Below are 18496 nucleotides of genomic sequence, written 5' to 3' on the forward strand. Positions count from 1 at the left end.
TCCCATTCTTCTCTTCTCTGAATTGTTTATCGTGCCTATCTTATCTAGATAGACGTGCAGAGACATTAATGTTTGGGCCAGGTCTGGTCTGTGTAGCTCCTCTCCCCAGCTCTCTAGGAAGATGGCCTGCTGGACTATACAGCTCCTTCCCCCAGCACCCCAAGGCCAGTGAAGCGTTTGCCTGCTTTTGTTTTCTTTTGTGGGGTGGAGGTACCCCCCTCGGTATGTATTTCCATCATGGTAAACATGTAACAGAATGAGCCATTGTAGTCGGGTTTCTTTGTAAACATTTTTTAAGTGGCATTAACTGCATTCACAATGTTGTGTAACCATTGCTACCATCTAGTTTCAAAAGTTTTATTCACTCACACAGAAACTCCAAGGGAGCAAAAGCTCCTTGTCCCCCACCTTCACCCACTCCTGCTGGGTGAACATCTACTTTCTTATCTCTCTGTAGTTGCATATTTTAGATATTTTCTATTAGTGGAATCAGACAATATTTGTCCTTTTGTGTCTGGCTTATTTTTAAAACCTGTGTGAATGAGGTGATGGTTACAGAGCAGATCATTAGTTTTACCTTCAACAACTCAGACACCTGTTTCCTGTTTCCCTTCCTCCTTTCCTACTAACCCTGTGACCTGTGTTGTTGGTAGATGCTGTCCTTTTGATCTGTTCTCCCACAGGGTGGATTTGCTCCTGACCTGGAGGGTGAGTAAGGGCCATAATCTCAGGGTCCCACCTGTCTGTCCAAGCAATAAGCCTGGGCTCTTAAGATTCTGAGTTTGGGTCCCCACTTTCTCTCACTGTACCCAGGACCTAACGTGACCCTTTTCACAGTTTGACACAATGTTTTCAAGGAGCATCCCTGGTGGGTTAGAACTGCATTCCCTTTTATGCCAGATATGTCCCTTTATGAGGCTCATTTTGTTGTTTGTGTTTTCTGAGATCATGTCTTGTTGGCTCCTGCAGTTGTTGGTAAGCACTGGGTCGTTTCCAGGGCACTCATTTGTGTGTGTCACGGAACCCTTTGACCATAGCACTAGTTCTCACTCTCTGAGGTCTTTCTGGAGCTAATCTATTTGGGGCTATTTAGAAAGTTGGGTTTTGGGGTTCGGTTTGACATCGAAGAACCCTGGGGGTGCTGCCAAAGAAGCATAAGACTGCTGATGGCAAAGAGGGGGGTTCACACCCACCGGGTAGCCCAAGGGAGAAAGCGGCAGCTCCTGTGACGATGGACAGCCTCTGAAACTCCACAGGGTCACTGTAATCAGAATCGACCCAATCACTGGGGTTTTATTTCTAGTGTAAAAAATTATTTGACATGCCATAATACTAACGAAAATCCTTTTCTAGCTCCTGCTGCTGTTGCTAATTACCACCAATTTAGTGGCTGCACAGAACACACCTGTAACTCATAGTGCTGGAGGTCAGAGTTCAAATCAGTCGGCCTCACTGGGCTCAAGTCCGGTGTCAGCAGGGCTGGGCTCCTTCGAGGGCTTAAAGGAGGGCCCTTTTCGTGCTTTCCAGCACTAGGGGCTGTCCGTGCCCCCTGGCTCGTGGCCTCGTCTTCCATGGTCAGAGCCAGCAGCACAGCGTCTCTGGTCGCCAGCTGTTGGCTGTTAGGACTTTTGTGATTGCACTGACCTAATCCAGGCACAGCTTGCCATTGGAAAGTCAACAATTTAGCGGCCTAGCTCCATCTGCAACCCTGGTCATGCTGCACCACAGCCTCAGATTCTGGTTACAGGTCTGGTGTAATCCTTCAAAGCCTCCTAGCAGAGAAGTACTGCTACTTCCCCACTGGACAGATGAGGAACTAAGTAAGGCTTAGGCTAATTTACTTAAAGTCATAAAATTACTGTCTGTTAGACTCCTACCCAGCTCTGTCTGACTTCTAACCTCTGTGCTTTTGTAATTGTGTCCGGAAACGTTCACTGCATGTAAACTCTAGAGAGGGCTGAGTGCCGCTTGTTACACACCATTTACACCTGAGGGGAGTTGTAGTTCAACTTCTACTTGTGAAAAAGCTGAAATGCTGCTCCTGTGTGTAGGGTTTTCTCCCCCAGGCTTTTCTCCTACGGCTGAGCTAGTTTTCGTTTACAGCTTTTAAAACCAGTAACAATTTAAAATACCAATCAGATACCAGTATGCAAATAGACATCAGAATGGACATTTTTGGAACATTGTGCATTTAGTTGTTGCATCTCAAAAAAATGACACATTGAGACAAAAAAAATCCACAATATTAGGAAAGTTCAAAGACCATAGCTTAAAACTGGCTGCATGGCTTAGACTCCCCTAGCCCGAGCTCACACATCCTTTCTGTAAAACTGGGCGAGTGCGTGGGCATTCTGTAGGCCATCAGTGGCCAGTGGGCATCTAGTACGAAGGACCAGGGACATAATGGGTAAATTGGCATTCTTCCCCACTGGGCATCGGGGGCAGAGACAGACCACTTGCCTGTATTACTACCTAGGGGGCCTCAGCCTCAACACACACACACACACACACACACACACACACACAACACCGCCCCCCGCCCCTCTGGAAGCAGTCAACACTTCCCAGCCCTCTAGGCAGTCAGCCTTTGCCCACTTCTCTTGGTCACCGCTGTGGCACATTACTCAGTCTGACTAGGTTCATCATGGTGGGCACCTCTCATTCTTGGAGATGCTTCAGGCCATCCCTCACTCCCCGACACCACACCCCCTCATGGGGGTCCTTAGTCTTCTGTCCATACTGGGCCTGCCCCCGAGTTGTCCTCTAGGCCCCTCATCGCCCTGCGGAAGACAGTGAAAGGTGCCGCACTATAGCATGCCTCAGAAGCAGTCGCCCAGAGAGCTGGTGGAAACCCGGTGGCTGGTGGGCCTTGAGGTTACCTGGACTAAGGGTCTCAAATGTCTATTTCTAACCAGTTCTGGCCCAGTTGAGGACCACTGACAGAACGCAGTGCAGATTTCAGTGTGTGATGCCGAGGATCTGGGGTTTGGATTATGGGTGGATGGCAACCCTGCTCAGTGCAATCCTGAGGCAGGGCTAAGAGGTTCCTAGTCGAAATCAGTATTTAAGAGCCCTCTTGGAAGGGTGGGCTACATGCACTGGGCTGCTCCAAGGTCAGAAGTTCAAACCTACCAGCTGTTAGGCAGGAGAGAGATGAGGCTTTCTGCTCATTCCAGTAAAGATCTACAGCCTCAGAAATTCACAGGGACAGTTCTACCCTGTCCATAGAAGATGCTCGATGACAGTGAGTTTGTTTTGTGTTTGGGGATAAAGTGATGTTCAAATGATGGAGCAATTTAAGCCAGTGACCTTACTTCCTCAGGATCAGACCTGGTGCCTCCTGGCTGAGTTCCCAACTCGGAGAACTGCTACGGAAACTCTCCCGGTGCTGAGTCAGGCCGTGGATAGGTGCAACTATGGCCAACAATGATGGCCCACCTAGAAAAGGTAAATGAAAGGATCCAGACTTTCCTGTGAAACAAAAAAATCAAACTGTCATCCAGACCCCTAGCTCCCCTACAGGAAAGAACTATCCATGTGGGCTTCGCAGGCTGTAGTCTCTTGTGGGCAGGATGGGCTGAGGGCTTCAGACTGCTGACCTTGGGGTGAGCAGCCTAGCCCTCATCTGCTATGCTACCAGGGTTGGTTCTTTTTGACCAGGGAATACATGAAATACAGGGTGCCAGTTCTATTCTGAAAACATTGTGTTCTCAAGCAGCTACTCATTAGCCAAGTAGTTTCTGCTTGCATACTTAAGTAACGAAGAGGTGGCTTTCCTGACATTCGTCCGCACTGGCAAGAAAACCCTGATGCCAACCCTGGTCCATGGGGCAGGAGGGACTCCTCCCCTGTGGGGGAGTCTAACGAATCACGCTGGGAGGCCAGCCCAGTCACAATCTAGGGACATGCTATGCCGGAGGCGAAGGAGGAGCAGGTGCCAGGACACCATTAGTGGCAGGCCATGGGCTTTTGTCTTCAGCGGGTCAGGTTGTCCTGGCAGTTGAAGTTACCCAGCAGACAGAGCGAGCTACAGGGGGTTTCTTGATGCGCTGCTGGCAGGAAGCACTCTAACCATTGCCTTGTGAAAATGCTCAAACAGACCAGCAAGGCTGGAAGACATGTAGTGGCCACCCAATGATCCAAGATTCTGCCATTAACATCTGACTCGGCTTCTCTGTCACTCCTCTACGGCTGGGTTTCCGCCCTCGATCTGGTTGTGATGCAGTTTGAATACCGTAATCCAAAGACTCCACTCTCCAGCCTCCTAAAATTCCTTGGCATACATATTGCTTACTGGAGTACACGTTGTCACATTCCTGTTGGACATGAAATTTGCACATAGTGAAGTGCATAAATATTGAGTACCTTTGTTGAGGTTGGACAAATGTATATGCGTAGCCTAGGCCCCTGTGAAGATGCAGACTGGTACCATCAGGCCGGAGCATTCCCCATCACCCTTTCCCTGTCACCTACAGATTGGCCTCTTCTAGAAACTGGTGGGAAATGCCCTCCCTGTATTTCCCCAGGGCTAGAACCATGGACCTCAAAACGGCTTGTCTCAAAGGGTGATTTTACAGTACAGGGAAGACATAAGGCTACATTTCTAAACAAAGGGGGTGGGGGTGCGGGGGCAGAGGAGACTGACGAATATCACCACAAAAATCATGTACGCCTTTAAAAAAAAAGAATGCAGGGCTCCCACTGCTCCCCCGTCTTCCACCTGGCTCTACTCCATTCTGGAGGTGGCACCTCCTCCTCTCTAACTGCCCCAGAGAAATCTGCCCTCTCGGGTGTACACCCAGTCCACCCGCAGTCCAGCATCCTCAAAGGACTCCCATGGTGTCTCCGTGAAGTGTTCTTTGGATTGGGGGAACCAGAAGTCCAAAGGGTCGCGGGCAGGCGGAATTCCCCTAGGGCAGAGCTCTTCCTGCCCATGAACGAGGAGCAGGCACACGCCTCGATGGATGGAAAATCCTCGCTGCCATTTGGTGGGTCTTTTGAACTCACCAGTGCAGTCTAATAGTCTTCAACCCTCTTCCCAGTGAGCCCCTGGATCCTTGTCCTTCAAGAAAAAATGTGTCAAGATGGCCCCTTTTTCAATCCCAAACAATAGCTGCCATCACCTGAAGTGTCCTCTTTGCCTTGAATGTCACTGGCTCACTGACCCCTAGGAAGCCAATGTTTCCATAAATCTTTTCTTTGAAGGCACTAATGGCGGAGACATGTCTAAGCACACTTTGTTCAAAATCAAGCCGTGTTTGTAAACTAGAACCCTAGTGGCAGTCCCTTGATTTGATACTGACCTCTATCTTTTGGGCACTGCTCCCCAACACGGGACATGCCCCAATAATCAACCCAGGTGTGGCAAAAGTTCTCAGGAGCTGCCGACATCAGCAGCAGACCTGACCTTCGGGTGCCTGGCATTGCTCCAGGAAGGAAACGGACCTTAGTACCTCCTCATTTTTACCCACAAGTCACCAACGAAAGGGACTGCGCTCCCAGTGTCCCTGCTGCTCTGGTTCTAAAGTGTGAGCTCTTACTTAGTGGTAATGAAGATAGGTTAGTCCGAGAACCCCATCGACCTACCAGTTTTCCACGTTGTCCTTTCCCCAGGAAATTGAGAGGGATAAGGAAAAGTTTGCCGCTTCTTTTGGCCCGGGGCCAGAACTCTACTAGAAACTTGCCTGTTCCTACAGGTACAGGGAGCCTGGGAGAGAAGAGTGTTTTCTCGTATCATTTTACCCTCCGTGTCTACTCAAGCAGGCATCTTCCTCGAGGAAAGAAGTCCTCGAGTTGAACCTTTGGTGATAAATGGGCTGAAGTGGTCACCGCCCTAGGAGGCCTGGGGTGCCCAGCGGCTCTCTAGCCAGGTCACACCTTGTGAAATGCTCTCTACCTACAGCCCTTAAGTCAGACACCAGCAAAGGCAAGTTAAAACGGCATTTCACCCATTTAAATGGCAGCGAACACCTCTTTCATCAATTCTAAATGAAAAGCTCAGGATGTCGTGTTTTCACCGCGTGGGATTACTAGTCTAGGATTTTAGAAAGCATCGAATTGCAACTGCTCAGTCACCTTAGGCAACCTCAACAATCCCACCACAAGGGAGCACCTTCAGCTGTCACCAGGCAAACCCCGACCCCCGCACCACCACCCAACCAGGGGGTGCAACGGGCTAGACTTCCTAAAAGGAGACCTGAAAAAGCAAACATGTAAACCATTTCGTTTGGGGCTAAGTATGGCTTGCCCCAACAGAAGTGACTGATTTCCCAGTTTATGCTCAGTGGGGAAATGCTTATTGCACTCCAAGAAAACCTTTTAAAAGACAAAATGCTTTACAGTTGAACTATCTGGAATGTTAACATTGTTTTTTAATGTCAGACACTTGTAATACTTGATAGAAAATGAAGTTTGACATTATTTACAATATCAACAATCCCGAGGCCGAGTATCAGAAGTCTAAAGGTCTTGAGGTTACCACCTGTCCTGGATTCCCTGTGTTTCCATTTCCCATCTGTACAGTGGACATGCTCTGGTCTAGCTGGATTTGTAAGGTAGAACTGGGATCATGATAGTGGGGGAGGAAGAATTTAAGAGCTAGAGGAAAGTTGTTTCATGAGTGCTACACTGCACACTGACTGGCTCATCTCCCCACAACTCTTCTTTAAGGGGATGTCCAGTTGCCTGTAGATGGGCTTTGGGTCCCCACTCTGCACTCCCCCTCATTCACAATGATAGATTTTTTGTTCTTTGATGCCTGATCCCTTCGACACCTCATGATCACACAGGCAGGTGTGCTTCTCTATGTGGGCTTTGTTGCTTCTCAGCTAGATGGCTGCTTGTTTATCTTCAAGCCTTTAAGACCCTAGACACGATATCTTTTGATAGCTGGGCACCACCAGCTTTCTTCACATTTGCTAATGCACCCGCTTTGTCTTCAGAGATCATGTTGGGAAGGTGAGCATCATGGAATGCTGGTTTAATAGAACAAAGTGTTCTTGCATTGAGGGAATACTTGAGTGGAGGCCCAATGTCCACCTACTACCTTAATACTAAACCTATAAATATATGCACATAGATCTATTTCCCCATCCTCATACATATATATATATGTACATGCCTGTATTTAGACCTCTATAAATGCCCTTTGCCTCCTAGTTCTTTCCTCTATTTCCTTTTACTTTCCTCATGTCCCACTATCATGCTCAGCCTTCATTTGGGTTTCAGTAATTCCTCTGGGTTACATTACCCTTGATCAAGCCCTACCAGGCCTTCTCGCCACTGTTGTTGGATCACTTGTTATTCCCTTGTCCCTGGGTTTGTTAACACCCACTTCCTTGGAAAGTTAATGCATGCGGAACTGCTATGGACTAGGGCAAGCTGGGCAAGGGAGGGATTCTTCTACCTATTGCCACAAGGGCTTCATGTGATGCCACTGAGTTAAGGTAGTGTGGGAAGTATTTGCCATTGAAGAGAGTACTTCTCTATCAACAGAAAAAAAAAAGTTCTAGGGAACTTCCCCAACCCACAAGTGAAGACCAAATAGGATAGTTAAAAACAAACAAACCAAAACTTTATTCCAGACAGAATAACCAAAAAAGCATATTAACTCTGAAACATTAACAGATTTCATTTAAACTCACATAGTCGCAAAATTCAAAGTAGAAAACAAAAATTGCTTTGGGTGCTAGAGCATTTTTAATGATGTGAACAGGTGGAGGCCCTCACACAAATGGAAAGCCACTTTGGCAAGCACGTGGCTGTGACGCCAAAGGACAGATTCAAGTCCAAAACTCGTCAGTGTGGGGGAGGATGTCTGGTCAAGTCTCTGCAACCCATTGGTTTGCACCCAAGACCAATGTCTCATTAAGGAACAAACCAAAAAAAAAAAAAAAGGAACAAACCAAACCAAGCCTGGCTGCTTCCCCTCCCCCACTCAAATGTAACCCCCTCCAGCCTTCGTTATTTGCCCATGCAGGACCTTACCTACACTCAGCCAGTGCTAGCTCACCGTGACTAGCACACATGAATGAGCCTCCTGGTCCGTTTCATACGTCTGCCCACCCCCCAGCCACTGCCCCGGCGTGTTCGCATAGCTGAATACCTGAGCTTGGACACTGCTCAGGTTCCCAAAGATGCCAAGATACAGACTGTTTTATTGCACGGTCCGCAATATAGCGTGTGAGATTATATAACTAACCATAGAAGAATACATAGGATTACTGTGGCACAAACATCACCCCGTCCCCACTCACATGTGCCACCATGTAAAGGTTGTTTACTCTGGTGCAGTCCCGAGGCTGCATAGCCCCTCTCCCGGTGTGTTAAACAGGCTTGACAACATAATTCTAGTAGCATCTCGAGAGACTGACGGACAGGAGGCAAAACCCAGAGTGCCCCAGCGTGTGAGCCAGCGGTGCTACACAGGTAACAGGCCGCTTTGAAAGCTTTTCAGGTAAAGTTAGTCAATCATAACTGTCTTCTCACCAATTCATCCCGAAGGTAACAATGGTGGGTAGAATCAGTTCATCGTTAATAACACATTATAACTTACTCCAAAATTCAGAAAATACAGTCACCATAAATTCTGTTCAAGCATTTGTCAAATTTAAGTCTACAGGACAACACAAACCATCATTGGCAATGTATTTGCAGTTTGGTCTTTAAAAGCTATAAAAAGAGACGAGGAAATCCAAAAATATCTTAAGTTAAAACCAGTAGAAATATTTATTAATAATTGTGTCCAATGGCCACATTTGACACCGCAAGACTAAAGCAGTCTTCAGTCTCACTTCCCTTATATTTCATGACAGTGCTTTAGAACTTAGATCTCGTCACCTGCATGGAGTGTAAGAGGAAAGGCAAGGCTGAGGGCATCCATCCCAGGCCCGCTGGCTTGCTCGCCCAGGCCGGACCACCCGGCACCCTATGACACTGCAACTCAGTGTGAACACTTCAGAAAATAGCCAAAGGATGCTACTAGCACTTATTTGGTGTCAAACACATTTGCAGAAATCCTTAAATCTGCACCTGGGTTTTTAAGTAATCGGCCAAGGCTGCGATAAGAGTCATTTAGCTTGCTGACTGCCAAGCCAATGCTTGGTTTCTGCGAAGGATTTCACTTTATTCAGCCATACTGCATTTGGAGGTAAATCACTGTTTTGGACCATCTGCCCAGAAACTTACAAGTCAGCTACCGGTTGAGGCCCTGGTTTTATTTTGTTGGAGGTGTGCATATTAACATGCAGTTACCCAGAAAGATGAAAACTCTGAAATCAGAAATCTGTCTACTCTATATACCATGGCAGGATACCAGAGAATAGTCTTAACTATATGATATTTACAGAGGTGGGTTGGTTAAAAAAAAAAAAAAAGATGAACCTTTTCTGTACGTCGCTCATGTGTTTGCTAGTCAGTAGTCCATGAGTCACTGTGCTGTATTATTTTACCTGAAAAAAAATTTTTTTTAAATCTGAATCTGATTCCTTTGACAAACAGGTTTGTGTCTGCATCAGGTGAAGAACCACTGAACTACCTGGTTATTATAAATCCTCAAAGTTTGAAATAACATGTGTCATCAATTTTAGGATCCCAAACATTATTTTAATAACATAATTATAGAACTGAGTTTGCAAAATGTCAAAATCCTACTAGCAATTTCGATTTCTAAGTGGAAGCAAACACTGGTGGGTGACATTCTGAGTGGTTTTGGGGTCCTTCTTGTAACCTGTGGAGACCAGGACACCAAATCTGGGCTGACTTCCGAAGGAAACTGTTACAGAAGCAAGTTTCTGCTCTTTAAAGGAAAGTTTAGAGAGAGCAGAAAACTTGGAGAACAACTTAGAAGTTACAAAATTTAAAGCCTAAACTGTCAATGAAAACAAAACCCCCAAAACAAAGCCATAAGCGGCAGGCACCAATGATTCAAAGAACCCAAGGTCGGTAGTCTGATCTGTATGCAGTTAATATGGAACAGGATGAAACTGAATCAAACCCCAAGGTCTCCCCATAGCTTGGCAATGAAATCCGTGAAATCAGCTTAAGGGTATTTTGGAAAGGTTTAAGGTCACACCCAGAATTTTAAGACCTCCAAACCTAGAAAGCAAAACAGGGAACTAAAATCTGCTGCCTGATCAGGGCCTCAAGACAAAGTTTTCATAATGACTATCTCAAGGGGTGCTTAGTTCCAGAACCAATACAAGCAATTCGGCACCAAATGCCTACAGCTAGTAAGCGTTTTCTTCTTTCGTCTGCCCTAGTCGGACCGCAGCCGCGCTCAAGCTCCCGGGACTGCTTTGCCCTTCCTGGGGAGGGCAGGGGGCAAGCAAGGGAGCAACAAGCCCGAGAAGCCAGCAGGTCCAAAGCCGTCTCTGGCTGCTCACGGCCGCTGACGCTGCCACAGAGGTTCAGAGTGTCTTGGAAAAGAAAAAAACCCCAAACAAACCAATTTGGCTATCATATTCCCTGTCAAAGGTTATCAGACGGATAGCCATTACTTGGGCCATTCGGTCTAACGCTCTCAGGTAAAATGACAGGGAATAAAGAACCTTTGAATTTCCCACGGAAACCTTTTATTCTGCTATTGGTGCTTAAGGAAAACCACTTTGCCCACAATTCATGGTGCCCTGAACTTCTGACAAGTTATTTGGCCAAATGGGAACCAGGCCCAACTGTATTCCCCTTGGCGCTAGTCAGTTGACAAATGGCATTTTACTCCGCTGTCTTTCATATGACCTTTAACAAGAACTCGTAAGTTGCATTGATTATGCCCCAGGAGATGAGGGACCGATGGTAATTCAGGTGGGCACCCCGGAAAAGGTTGGTCAATTTCCTGTCCCGTTCTAGCCAGATTGTTTTGAAAACCCTGGGAAAAGACTGGAATTCCCCACCAATCTGGGACTGCATGCGGGTTTTTACAACATTAATTGGGAAAAACAAGAATCCCAGCATGGCACCTAGCAGGCCTCCGCAGATGAAGTCGTTGACCAGATGAGCACTGTGCGATGTGGCGGTAGGCAGGTACTCCTTAACGGGGCCCCGGAGGCCAAAAAACAGGGCGTTGCTGGATCCATTCCGGAGGAGAATGGGCGCCAGGCCGCGGTAGTACTCTCTGATGCCATGGCACTTCAGTGCCCTGAGAGCCTGGTAAGTGTTTGTGAATTTGTCATGATGCTTGTGGTCTTGCAGCAGTGTCTGAACTCTTTCCAACGGAGTGAAAATGGCTTCTGTTGTCCCTGCCAGGACGGCGGCCAGGCTGCAGGTGGCAAACTCGGGGGCACTGACGTGCTTCCGGAGAAGGCAGGACAGGTCCTCATACAGACCAAACATAAGGGCCAGAGTGGTCGTCTTCTGCAGCAGCGGAGGGAGGATGCCACGGTACAAGTTTTGGAATCCATCCCTCCTCAGCTGAAGAATCGCATCCCGGGTTTTGATTCCATACAGTTGCTGCCGAAAAAGGACCTTCTGGATGGGAAACGTGATGACGATGTTGTTGAAGGCTGCACAGCAGCCACACAGGTAGTGCTTCACCTGGCCCACATTTGTGATGTGAGGCGCCAGTTCTTGTTTCGAAGATGTTAGGATCGGGGGCCTCTTTTCATGAGCTTCTGAATCCATCATATTGCTTAAAGTCTTTCTTCATGAAGGATTTTTCTAACCTGCAAAGGAGCAACATGGAGAGGACCTTTAGACAGAACTGAGCGCGCGCACGCACACACTCTCTCCCCCGGCCTCTCTCCTTTATGCTACTTCCACACCCACACGTCTCCCTTCAGACGCCATCAGTGGTTTTACAAGCACTGTCCGAGGGTCCCTGGACATGCCTCGTGCCCCTATGAGGGGCTGGGAAGCCCTCTTTTTTCCCAACTCCTTAGGGCGTGAGGCTGGATTATCTGCATACCCATCTGCTCAATGACCGAATGCAGGCTCCAGTGGGGTTCCAGCTAGGGGAAGAGCCAGATACGGAAGAGATTTACAAAACGCTGACACATTTCTTCTTGCTTTTTTTAAAAGTTATTTTTCATAAAAGCGTGTTCAGGGAAATCTCAGGAAAGTGCTAGGATTCTCTGACACTGACATGGAATACTTTTGTTCCTGGTACATAAACAAGCACAATCAGCTCTGTAAAAAGTAGGCTCCGCGAAGACGTGTGCCCTTTGTCCAGCAGACAGAACACACGAAGACAGTGCCCTCTGCACACACTCTGCCCCGAGGGCCTTCGTTTGCAGTGAGAGTTGGCTGCCTGCCTCCTGGTCCTCCGTTGGGAAGCCACACCTTGTGGTTAGGAGCTAGCTCAAAGTCTGGCCTACAACAGGTGTCAAAGGGTCAGAGGGCCCTTCTCCTCACAGGGCTGCAGCCTCATCTACCAAACGCATGTGTCCTCTGAGCTGCTCTCCACTCTCGGCCCTGTGCTTCTTGTCTTTACTTCTGCAGTGAGCACACTCCATGTGTGCCTGTGTATAGGGCAAATCTTTAGCGTGGGATGGCTTCAGTGTTCAGTGAGGGCATGTGACTATCTGTTCCTCCACCACTGTGGGCTCCAAGAATTAAACTCTAATTTCTGCCCATCCGACAAAGGACACATCTTGTTTTAATTAACCATTTGAAAAATTTGAATAAAATGCAGCATGTTTAATTTTTTTGCCACTTACATTAGATGGTGTTCGTAAACTGCTCACTTTCCTGTGAGCCCTTTGTCCTTAAGGATCTCTAAGCGTGTGTTTGTAAATGTAGAAGTCAATCCTAGTCATACGACAAAGCTTTTCCCCATTTGATCTGTATGATTTTGAGGATCTTTTAAGGTCTTAATATTATATCTATGAATCATTTTTAGGCGTCTAGTATGCCTTTATAAATAAGTAACGTACACTTTAAAAAATAGTTCTTTATGGTTTATCTACATCTATAGTTCAAGCCCTGAAATTTCAACATAGAGGCAGAGGTAAGATTGCCAACATCCTTGGCGGCACCTCTGAAATTGGCGCGCACCCTAGCTCTACCATAATCCAAACACCCACAGGCTTCTCTACTCTTGCTCCTGCTCTATTGTGTCCAGTCAGTTGCCTAGCCTGTGTTCTCTTGTAGAGCCTGTTCAAGGAGCCTTCCTGGTGCAGGCTGAGCTGGGCTTCTAACCACAAGGTCAGCAGTTTGAAACCCCCAACTACTCCATGGGGAGAAACAAAAGGCTCTAAGTTCCCATAAAGATTCACAGCCTCCCAGACCCACAGGGGCAGTTCTACTCTGTCCCTGCAGAGTTGCTACCAGTGGGAATGGACTCCACAGCAGTGGGCTTGGTGGTCATGACCGGCCTGTCTGAACCCCCTGTACTCAACTCGCCGCCTCAGGGCATCCACTCGCACTCAGCGGGGCCTAGAGGGCAGAGCAGAACTGCCCTGCGGGGTTCTGAGACTCTTAAGTCTTTATGAGAACAGAAAACCTCATTTCTCCCACAAAAGAGCTGGAGGGTTCGAACCGCTGACCTTGTGGTTAGCAGCCCAGCCCAGCTCATAACCACTACACCTTTACCAGGTATATTTCATTATCTGCCCGGACTTCTCTATCTGAATGCTCAGTACCCTGGTTCTTACACGTGTTCTGCGGATTTTTATCATATTCCTCACAAAAATTCTACTGGGATTTTAGAGCAGAAGTGAGTAACACATTTTAAAAGAACTTCCATCTTCTCAAAAGGGACTTGACTCACTCACTTCACCGGGCTCCTGCTTAAGTTTCCCCACCCCACTCCAGCTCTTCCTTCCTTCGTGCTACCTGTTTACAAACCTTAGCACGCTTAGGTTTGCCTTCTTGTTTTAAAGCACCAGGTATTTTACCTTTCCAGATGCTAAACCCTGCATCATCTTGTCCCTAGTTTTTTATCTGTGTAAAAAAGGTATCAATTCTTAGATATTAAGGTTGGTACCAACCACCTCATTCAATCCCCTGGCTACAGACCCCTCGATTTGGCGGGCCTGCTTCATTTTACATAACAGGCCATCACGTGCACACACGCTTGCCTTCCCCATGAGTACGGACTCTTCTTTCTCCCTCAATGGATTGGTAGACAGTTTCTGAACAAAATTCCAAGATGCTGTGAACACCCTGTTTACTTTTCCAGAAATTTCTGGGAACTCCCATAGAAATACCTTTAGGGGTAACGCTGGTTTTTGGTTTGAAGAACAAGAAGTTCTTGTCATCTGAGTGTGCATCACTCATGTCCTCGCAGTTAGAGGGACACAAAGCCAGGTTGAAACAAGAACTGAAACATGGACCCAGGACAGATGGTCCCCACTCAAACGCCCCACAAAGGTGGCGTCGAGAATGTCTTCACAGTGCTCCAAGCCCACTGGCGAGTCCGGCATGCTTTCTGAGAATCTGTAGAGCTACAATTATGATGGAAACCTCCCCATTCACTATTCACTAGAGAACCCCCCTCTGGCAGTACTCAAGAACAACTGGTCACAAATCCTCTTCACGAAGGTCTCAGATGTGGGAGGAACTAGACCCAGGTATGTTTTACTAATCTTCAACTATCTTCACCCCAAAACGAGTAACAGTTTGAACTCTGGTCAAGAACGTTTAAGAGGATACGTAAAATGATGATATGGACCTTGCAAACAGAACGAGGGTGATGTGTAAGGGCACACAGGCTCTGGAACCTATGAATTCCCTGGGGCCCCGCCCCCATCACGGCTCGACCACACCATCGACCTCACAACCTTCAGCACACCACTCAAAGTCCCTACGCCTTAATTTCCTACTCTATAAAACCGGCATGTCACCTACCTTGAAGGTGGGCTCCACTCATTAACATAGGACAGGGACCCAGGTGAGGATCTGAAGCACAGGCCGAAGGGGCTTCAAGTCGTCTGTGGGAAAATCCCATTATTGTTTAATTCCATTTTCCATGGGTTCTAGGAAGCTCTCTAGTAGGTTCTCACAAAAGGTAAGCTAGTCTTATTGTTCGTTCTTGGTGTGTTTATTTGGTGTATTACGTTAGGGTGTTTCTGGATCACAATCTAGCCTTGGAACGCAGGGATGAATCTTACCTGGCTATGATAATCTTTCAATGCAAGGTTACATTCCCCTGGCTAAGATTTTACTCTAAAGTGCCCCATTACCGTTTGTAACCAATCTAGTCTGGAGTCTTCGTATTATGGTTGTACAGTCCCCATACCAATATTCTGCAGGCTTTGTGAAAAGAATCTTTGGGATGTTTGCTACCACCACCACAACCCCCATCTTCTTTATGCTAAAACAATTGAAATGGCATCAAAACGATCTTTTCAAGGTACAAGAATTCACCTGTCACACCATCTGGAGCTGGTGTTTGGGGGAGTGGTAGCTTTTTGGTAACTTTCCCAGTTTCTTCCATAGTTACTGATCTCTTAGGTTCTCTCTCCTGGAGTCAGTTTTGGTAATTGGGTGGCCTTAAAGAAATAAAAATAAAAAAACTCGGTCATTTTATGTAGTCACATAAAACCAAACCCAAACCATTGCCAAGAAATCAATTTAGACTCTACCGGTTTCTGAGACTGTACGCCTCCATGGAGCAGGCAGCCTCCTCTTTCTCCCACGAAGCACTTAATGGGATTGAACCACTGACCTCGCCATTAGCAGTGCAACACTTAACTCGCAGAGCAAAAGCACTTACAAAATTATTTTATGTATTTGTGTTTTCTTTTTCTTTTTGAGCAGGCTAGCCTACTTACCTATCAGACAAAACTCCTACCACACAAAAGACCAGCTCTTGAATTTACCAATTTTACCTCCCCAGCCCCAAGTTTAAATAAATTAAAAATATTTCTATCACCTCCTTCCTTGTGCTTCACCTTTCTAATTCTTGAGTTGGCAACTTGTTTTTGTGTTTTCATAGCTAGGTGTTTAAGGCTATGCAATGTTGTCTTTTCAGTAAAGCTTCTGACAATACGTTTGAGATATTCTGCCATTTCATTTACTGTTGGGTTGCAAGAAAAATTACAAAGAAATCACCTGAAAGTAGAATGAATGGCCCCAGACTTCTGTTCCCTCTCCTTCCACTTATGAATGAACTGAGGCTTTGTGGCTTAGTATCATCTCCTTAAAAAATGTATTGAGTAGATGCTTAAAAAGAACTTTACCAGGGTATATAAGAAAAACAAAGTTCATTACTGCCACTCATTGATGGTCAATTCTGACCCACAGCAGCCCTGGGTAAGCTTCCTGGCACCTTTGTGGGAGCAGCCTCCCCCCCTCTCTCTGAAAAACTGGATTTGAACCTCTCACCTTGAGATTTACAGCCTAACCTCTAGCCCACAGCACCACGAGGGCTCCTTAAGGTATGCAATAGCATATGATAGCTATTAACCACATGGTGTACCACACCCTTATTTTGGTCTCTGTTTCAGACAGAGCCTGGGGGGGGGGGCGGGGATGGTTAAGCGTCCAGTTGTTGAGGCTGCCGGTCTGTACTTACCAGCAGCTCTGCAATGGGCTCCCTGAAGATGACAGCCCAGGCCACTCTCTGGGTCAGTCCTATGGGGTCCTAGAGGGTCTTCAGGGATCCACAGCACATAACAACTTTTCCAGCTATTAGGCATGAATTTTAGAACATTTTTATTAGAATTATGCTTGCTCATCTAAGATAAACCAATATGGAAAAGAAAAAAAAAAAACCCAGTATAAACATTTTATACCCAGGTAACACTTTGTAGTTACAAAACTAAGCAACATCAACTTTAGCAAAAACACCCATCCTGTCTCACAGGGTGTCCAAGGCTGATAATCTTCCCGGAACAGACCTCCTGCCACACTTTTCTCCTGCAGAAGCTGTTGGTGGGTTTGAACTGCTGACCTCTGGGTGGGTATTTTGACCACCAGAGCTCCTTATTCCATATAGGAAGGCACATGCATAGGCTTACATCATAAAGCAACCTCACCACTTAGGAGTGTCAAGAACATCTCATCTCTTTAGGACTGAAATGTACTATATTTTAAAATAACTTACAAGTGATCTCGCTTAGCAGCTGCGTTTTGATTATGCACACAAATGAGCTGGGCACCTGAACAGTGTGCAAAAGCTTCTGTCGTGTTTATTTTTTAATAGAATGGCACTTGTGTGACTTTCTAAACATTTAAGAAAAGTTACTGGACATCGATTCTCAAGTCTGAAGAAGGGCTGGGGGGCGGGGTGCTTCCAGCATCTGCCAACACCCGCCATCCTGCGCGCCTTCACAGTTACAGCTCCTTGTCATTTCTGCCTACACATGTGACCAGAGTCCCAAGCTAGGGAGGTGTCCACAGCATTCTTCTGTGGCAATGGGGCCGAGCCTCTGGCACACTGGTATCGGGAGCGTGGCTGCATTTCTTTGTGAAACTGGTTTTTGTATTTAAGATCTCTGACAGTGTTAATAATGCTCTGGTTTATTGCAAAATGTATTTAAGTTTACCCTTGTTGGCTACCTAAACCTGGGATTGATCTCAACATTAGGAAGCTAGGTCAATGAAGGTGACTTTTACAGGCAATTGCAGTCTCAAACCTTGTGGCACCAACATTTTCGATCTTGCACGGCCTACAAGAGTGCCCGAGGTCGAATGTGACCCAAGGACAAAGGTCCTTCTGCAAAAACTGGGGAGAAGGTGGCTGCAGTTCTCTAAGGATGTCCACTCCCACAAGGCAGTGGGGCTGAGTCAGCCGTAATGCGACCCAGAGCAGCCTGGGTCCCAGTCCCGGGGTATGTCAATCTCCTGCTACTAGAAACGCGAAGCAATTTCTCATGGTAAAGCACTCTGGGCTTGCTTTCTGTTTACCAAACGCGAGACCCGCCGAGACAACTTGGGTTTCAAGAGAACGAACAGCTTGTTGCACTAAGCGTGACTGCCGTTTTGAACCGCAACAAGTCCCGGCGGCACCTCCGGGTTTTCAGACCAAATGGGTAATCCTCTAAAGGGCAAAACATCGGTTAGGCCGAAAGGCTAGAAAGCCGTTGGGGCATTTACATGTTCAATGCCAGAGGTCATCACACACCGAGTTTTACAACCAGCATCCCTCCTCCCCCAGGCCCGGTGCAATCCGCGTCCAACAAGGCGATGCACCCGGGGGTCGCTGCAATGGCAGGCAGCGCCTGGCGGGGGCTGAAACTTACCGTGCCGCCGGCGTCCATTTCCCCGTCTGTGAAAAGGGGGTGGCCATGACCGCAAAGGTCCCTTCGTCACAACCCCCGGGGTAGAGGAGCAACCCCAGCCGCCACCCCTTTCCCCGTGGCGGGCCCTCCCCGCCCTGCGGGCTTGGGCGCCGGGTGTCTTCTCACCCCGCAGCAAGGGCCCAGCCCCGCACCCCGGAGCCGGGGGTCTGGACGGAGGGTAGCCGATGGCGCCCCAGGCCAGGGTAGCCCGGGAGCCGAGCAAGGGACGCAAAGCCTCCGCGGGCGCCGCCCGGGAAGGCATGCGGGCGCGGGGCGCGCTTGGGGCGGCAGTGCGCGCGCGCAGGGAGCGGGGCCGGCCACCCGAGCGGCTGCGCCCG

At 47.6% G+C, this 18496-nt stretch overlaps 1 protein-coding gene across 2 annotated transcripts; it reads right to left on the reverse strand.

The window, feature by feature from the left end:
- Nucleotides 1–7548: 7548 nt before the first annotated feature.
- On the reverse strand, nucleotides 7549–18188 carry SLC25A51 (solute carrier family 25 member 51). 2 transcript variants are annotated; one of them, XM_045296599.1, is made up of 5 exons: nucleotides 18120–18188; nucleotides 16451–16563; nucleotides 15301–15425; nucleotides 14782–14864; nucleotides 7549–11657 (listed from the first exon to the last, which is right to left on the reverse strand). In XM_045296599.1, the coding sequence occupies exon 5, from the start codon at nucleotides 11617–11619 to the stop codon at nucleotides 10726–10728; it is 894 nt and encodes a 297-aa protein (XP_045152534.1). In that variant the 5' UTR covers nucleotides 11620–11657; nucleotides 14782–14864; nucleotides 15301–15425; nucleotides 16451–16563; nucleotides 18120–18188; the 3' UTR covers nucleotides 7549–10725. The 2 variants fall into 2 exon arrangements, with proteins under 2 accessions (XP_045152534.1, XP_045152535.1); XM_045296600.1 differs by lacking the exons at nucleotides 14782–14864; nucleotides 18120–18188 and having other exon boundaries at nucleotides 16451–17863.
- Nucleotides 18189–18496: the final 308 nt, after the last annotated feature.

Source organism: Echinops telfairi, unplaced genomic scaffold, assembly GCF_000313985.2.
Source record: "Echinops telfairi isolate 266 unplaced genomic scaffold, ASM31398v2 ScPeMD7_7410;HRSCAF=8448, whole genome shotgun sequence".
Taxonomy (NCBI): domain Eukaryota; kingdom Metazoa; phylum Chordata; class Mammalia; order Afrosoricida; family Tenrecidae; genus Echinops; species Echinops telfairi.

Bases quoted from the DNA above. Each gene is read 5' to 3' on its own strand.
- SLC25A51 (XM_045296599.1), bottom strand. From the start codon at position 11,619: ATGATGGATTCAGAAGCTCATGAAAAGAGGCCCCCGATCCTAACATCT.